This window comes from Micromesistius poutassou (genome assembly GCF_964030765.1).
Source record: "Micromesistius poutassou genome assembly, chromosome: 4".
NCBI classification, from domain to species: Eukaryota; Metazoa; Chordata; class Actinopteri; order Gadiformes; family Gadidae; genus Micromesistius; species Micromesistius poutassou.
In genome coordinates this window covers 19,825,830-19,831,560 of record NC_140274.1, presented here as the reverse complement: position 1 = coordinate 19,831,560, position 5,731 = coordinate 19,825,830, and the positions used below count along the sequence as shown (strand labels likewise).

Below are 5,731 nucleotides of genomic sequence, written 5' to 3'. Positions count from 1 at the left end.
CTTCCTCGTCTCCTAGGTAGCTTCTCCACTAGTCTCCTCTGGTATTTTGTGTGGACGTTTGATTGGCGGACTCCCGGGGGGCGGGTCGCTAGGCGACCTGACCCCGGGGGGGGGGGGGCGTGGCCCCTCGGACCGGGCCCTGGCCCTGATTGACAGGTCATGATGTAACGGACACATGTGCGTCGCGGAGGATTGGCTAAGGCACCAGTCGTTGTGATTGGTTCTTCCTCTTGTACGTCACACGTCGCATGGTTCGACACAATACATGAAATATATAAAGATTTAAAAATAAAAAATAAAAAGAGATAAATAGTGCAAATGGCGTCAGGCGTTGTGCCTCTCAGTGTCCTCAGCAGCAGTCTCTTGGGTTAACGAGCATCGATTATAAATATTAAATAATTATATGTGGGCTAAACATTCTGAAGATCCTCTTGCGGTGGGGGAGGTTGTAAACGTACGGCTGGCCAGAGTGTCCTCTAGGGTCAGACCTGGGGGGGAGAGGGGAGAGGAAGCAGGTCAGACACAGAGACACTTCAACACCTTCATCACGGCCTAACAGCCAATCCTGTAGCAGGAGGAGGGGTTGATTAGAATACCCCCAATAATCACTAACCTCCTCTAACTATCTCTACTTCTAACCCTATCTCTAACTATCTCAGTCTCTACCTCCATCTCTAATGTCCATCTCTAACTCTACCTCTGCCTCGATCAGTCAACAGTCCTGTTGAGGCCATCTGAACCTGCAGATCTGCTGACGATACAATACCAATACTAGAAGTAGAACTATATTTAACTAGAAGCACTTGAGGAGAGCACCTCTCTCCTCTAGAACACTGCATGTGTTTCTGATTACAACGTAACCATCCCTATCTTAAAGTCCACCACTGGGGGAGTAACTAGGAGTAACTCGTAGTAGTAGTAGTAACTAGTTAGTCCTTTGAGCTCTTACCTCAGTAGCGAACACGCAGTGGGCCGCGGGCTCCGGGACGGAGAACACTGTCTGGTACAGACCCTCCTTCGCCCCCGCAGAGGGCATGCTGATGGACGAGTCACACTGGTTTCTACAGGGAGAGAGAGAGGGAGAGAGCGTTAACAGCAGCTCTACAGGTTCACCAGCATGTCTCCACACTCACATCACATCTGATGAGATGACAGATAAACCGACCAGACCTGACACGCTCAACAGCAAGCTACAGACAGACAGTAGACGGTAGGACACACAGACAGACAGTAGGACAGACAGTAGGACAGACAGTAGGACACACAGACAGACGCAGACAGACAGTAGGACAGACAGTAGGACAGACAGTAGGACAGACAGACAGCAAGACAGCCAGACAGACAGACAGTAGGACAGACGGTGAAGACTCACATGTTCAACTTGTTCTTGTAGTTCTTGTTGTCTTCCTGCTCCCTGGCCAGGCTGAGGTCGGCCATCTTGTTCTTGAAGAGGGCCATGTGCTCCAGCGCCGCGTCCTGATTGGACACCTTGCCGGGCCCGCCGGGCAGCAGGAAGGCGTCCTTCTCCCGGGGCGCCGGCGGCGGCGGCTGGTTGTTGAAGGCGTCCAGGTCGTTCCTCACCGCCACCAGCGCCAGCTTGCCGCCGCGCCGCAGCGCCAGCTTGCCGCCGCGCCGCAGCTGGCGCACGAGGAACACGGCGGCGGCCGTCAGCAGGCCCAGGGTGAGGAGGCCGAGCGCCACGCTGACCAGCAGCACCGCCGGCAGACCGGCGCCGCGGCCGCGAGGGGCGGCGGGGCTGGGGGGCGCGGCGGCGGGGGGCGGCGGCGGCGGCGGTGGCCGTCGGCCGGACGTACTGGCAGCGGTCTCCCATGAAGCCGGCGGGGCAGCGGCAGACCGGCCCGCTGATGTGCGTGAAGCAGGCGCCGCCGTTGCGGCACGGCAGCCGGCCGCACGCCTCCGAGCGCCGCGAGCAGTCGGCGCCGGCGAAGCCCAGCGGGCACGTGCAGCGGAAGCCGTTGACGCCGTCGGTGCAGGAGCCGCCGTTGCGGCAGGGCGCCGAGGCGCACTCGTCCACGTTGACGGCGCAGAACGGCCCGCTGAAGCCCGGCCGGCAGCGGCAGGTCAGCCTCTGGCCGCGCATCGTGCACTGACCCCCTGCGGAGACAGAAAAAAGACCACGGTCAGGACTTTTGCAGAGAGGGGGGACGAGGGAGAGCGACGCTCTTATTGTGAAACACACTCTGGAGGCTGACAGGCCCGCATGCAGAGGGGAGCGATGCGTTGTTATGAGGCGGAAAGGAATGTTGACCAGATGCCCACTCACTCCCTGGGGGAGGAGGGGAGGAGAGGGAGGAGAGGAGGAGAGGGGGCGGAGGAGAGAGGGAGGAGGAGAGGGAGGAGGAGAGGAGAGGAGAGGAGGAGAGTATGCCCGTAAAAGAATGTTCTAGATTTCATGTGTTGGTTGTCACCGCCGACAAAAGAGAGATTGGTGGCAGATAGCAGTAATGAGGACCCGAGGGAGGCCAGCTAAACGGTGTATCTGGCTGACTGTGTTTCCTGTGTACGTGCGGCTGCTTGTTTATCTGACGGTTGCAATACAACGGAGCGGGATCAGCTGGCCGCACTCAAGAGCGGGGAGGGTCACGACTCCTCCGCACTGCTCTGACCTCCAAACACAAGGTCGCCCCCCTACTGAGGCTCAAAGCCCTCTCCGTTTACGTTGAGGTGGATTTTGCTGACGCTTTTGTTCCGAAGCGACTTAGCAGTTGGTCTCTCTGGTACTCTGGTAGTACTCTAGTAGGTTGTACTAACTGTACACTGTTAACTACTGCAGCAACTCACCGTTGGCGCAGGGCGAGCTGTCGCAGCGGTCCAGCCTCCTCTCGCAGTTGGAGCCCGTGAAGCCGGCGGGGCAGAGGCAGCGGACGCCGCCGTCCGCCCGCGGCTGGCAGGAGCCGCCGTTGAAGCACTGCGTCTCGCCGCACGCCGGCGCGCTGACCTCGCACGTGCTGCCGTAGAAACCCAGCGGGCAGGAGCAGGAGAAGCCCCCCTCCAGGTCGTGGCAGCTGCCGCCGTTCCTGCAGGGGGAGCTGTCGCACTCGTTGAGCTCCAGCTCGCAGTCCTTGCCCGTGAAGCCGGCGCGGCAGGAGCAGGTGTAGCTGCCCTGGCCCGTGTTGGTGCAGGCCGCGCCGTTCATGCACGGCTTGTGGTTGGTGCAGTAGTTCAGGTCTGGGAACACAACAAGAGGCACCGTCAGGACTCTAGTCACATCTGGGTTGCAGCAGCCGTTAAGCAGCTCAGCTCGTTAGGCAGCAGCTCGTTAGGAACCAGCTTGTTAGGAACCAGCTCGTTAGGAACCAGCTTGTTAAGGAGGCCTCACCTTGGTCACAGAGGAGGCCCCCCCAGCCCTCCTTGCAGTCACACTTCCAGGGCTCCTGGCAGGTCCCATGGAGGCAGTTGGGGAAGGGGACGCACTGGTCGCAGAGGGGCCCGGTCCAGCCCTGACGGCACTCGCAGCGGCCAGGGGCCACGCACTCGCCACGCTGCTCGCTACAGCCGGGGCCACAGATGGCTGGAGGGGAGGAGGAGGAGGAGGAGATGAGAACCTGGGCCACGTGTGTGTGTGTGTGTGTGTACTTGTGTGTGTGTTCCTATCACTCAACGCCTTCCTGTGCGTCTCTGTGTGTGTGTCTCTGCGTGTGTCAGTGTGTGTGTGTCTCTGTAGTAGAGAGGGGGGGGGGGGGGCGGGCCCCTAGGAACAAAGGGAGCAGAGTGTGGAAACAAGCCACTGTTTCACACTCACTTGTTTCCACACTCTGCACCTTTTGTTCACCGAGACGACTACAAGGAAGCTGCTTGACGTCACAGTTTGACACCCCCCCCCCCCCCCCGCAGATGAAAACAGCGGGAAGAGCCCCAATGTGCAGAGCTAAACTGATGTAGGAACCACTTTATCAGAACTACTGCTCGGCACATAGATCGGAATGTTCTATCATTTTGCAACAAAACTCACGATAAATGAGTGAACTTCTATCTTTTTAGCGCTGTCATTGTCGGTTTCAGAACATCAAATAATAAATAACCCACGGTTCAGCCGTGGGTTAATGGAGCATTCGCCCTCTTAACAGCAACTCACGCTTCTCGCAGTAGACTCCGTTCCAGCCCTCCAGACACGTCTTGACTCCCGCCGCGTCGCACGCGTAGTGGCCGAAGCTGTCGTTCCGCGGGCGGCAGTAGGCCCCGCAGGCCTCCCCGTGGTAGAAGGGGTCGCACACCGCGCGGAACGAGAAGCGGAGCGAGCTGAGGTCGTCCCGGTGGGAGTCCGCGGACCAGCCCTCGCCCACCGCCAGAGACACGCGGGTCGCCAGGCGGGTCAGCAGCTGGTCCTCCTGGTTCTCTGACACACCGTCCGCGCGCTCAGAGCTCCACGCCTCCAGGATCAGAGAGAAGCTCCCCTGTAGACACAACCAACCAATCAATCAATCAATCAATCAATAAATAAATCGATCCATCAATCCATCCATCGATACATCGATAAGACTACGGAAGGCTCGTGCTCCTACCGGCCACTTGAAGCGGAACGGGACCCTGATGGGCGCGCTCGCGGACACCGAGCTGGGGTCCGCGCGGAGGACCTCCGTGAGGCCCATGCCGTACGTGCACGGGGGCTCGGGTCCGATCACGGTCAGCTCATGCTTGAGACACGCGCGGAAGAACACCTGGCAGTCCTGGACGCCGGGAGCGCATGCGCTGTGGACTGTCGAGAACGAGTCGATTTTCAACTCGAACGACCCTGTGCACGCGACCTACGGGAAGACACACATTTGTTATTACACATTCAGACTAATGTTTATTATTATTACACATTCAGACAAATGTTTCTAATAGGCCTACTTCATATTAGTATTATTATTACTATTATACATTCAGACAAATACTTCATATACCTCATTATTATTAATTATATTATATGAATTGTATTGTATTGTATTTTTTGCATGTGTGAAGAAATGTCTATCTCGACATTGTTATTCCTGCTTTCTTTAATGTTTCAACTGCTTTGGCAAACAGAAAGAGAGAGAGAGAAAAAGAGAGAGAGAGCGGCTAAAGTTGCCCAGGTTAAAGATGACTAACTAAAATAACTAGTGGTTCAGTTCCCCTATAGCCGATGGTTGCTACTCACCGATAGCGTGGAGGTCAGCAGCAGGAGGCTGGAGAGGAGAAGACGCGCCATGCTGAGGGGTCAGAACCAAAAAAAACAAAAGCAATCCTGAGAAGAGAAGAGGTCCGGGTGATCAGGACGGGGACTCGAACATGGAACTCTTCGGTCTTTGTGAAGTGGCAGGACGGACTGGTTTGGTTTCACTTCTCCTGTTGATCGGAGAGGGTAGAGTCCGGTGTGCTGTTCCTGTCCCGTCTGCGTGTACCGCACCTCCGGAGGCGGGGCGCTTATATAGGAGCGAGGCGGAGGAGGGGCGCGCGCGCGTCTGTGTGTGTGTGTGTGTGTGTGTGTGTGTGTGTGTGTGTGTGTGTGTGTGTGTGTGTGTGTGTGTGTGTGTGTGCGCGCGCGTGTGAGTGTGTGTGTGTGTGTGTGTGTGTTAACAGCAGCAATAGAACAAAATGCAGGGGGAGACCAAACGGAGTTTAGTGCCTCAGACCGTGAGAAGCGAACCAGCAACTCAACTTCAAGATCTAACTAGATCTAACACAACTTATATTAGTACACGTTCATAATATAGGCCTACATTACATTAGTAGGCTACACGTTCAT

At 56.8% G+C, this 5,731-nt stretch overlaps 1 protein-coding gene across 1 annotated transcript in view; it reads right to left on the bottom strand.

The window, feature by feature from the left end:
* The window catches only part of LOC311342618 (delta-like protein C), a 5,712-nt gene extending 333 nt beyond the window's left edge, over positions 1-5,379 (bottom strand). Inside the window, 9 exon segments of the mRNA XM_084467478.1 lie at positions 1-488; positions 950-1,061; positions 1,373-1,792; positions 1,794-2,115; positions 2,803-3,189; positions 3,341-3,532; positions 4,097-4,415; positions 4,524-4,766; positions 5,144-5,379. The exon segment at positions 1-488 is cut by the window's left edge and continues 333 nt beyond it. Of these exon segments, the coding sequence (XP_084323604.1) occupies positions 483-488; positions 950-1,061; positions 1,373-1,792; positions 1,794-2,115; positions 2,803-3,189; positions 3,341-3,532; positions 4,097-4,415; positions 4,524-4,766; positions 5,144-5,194 (2,052 nt within the window). The 5' untranslated portion in view covers positions 5,195-5,379 and the 3' untranslated portion in view covers positions 1-482.
* Positions 5,380-5,731: the final 352 nt, after the last annotated feature.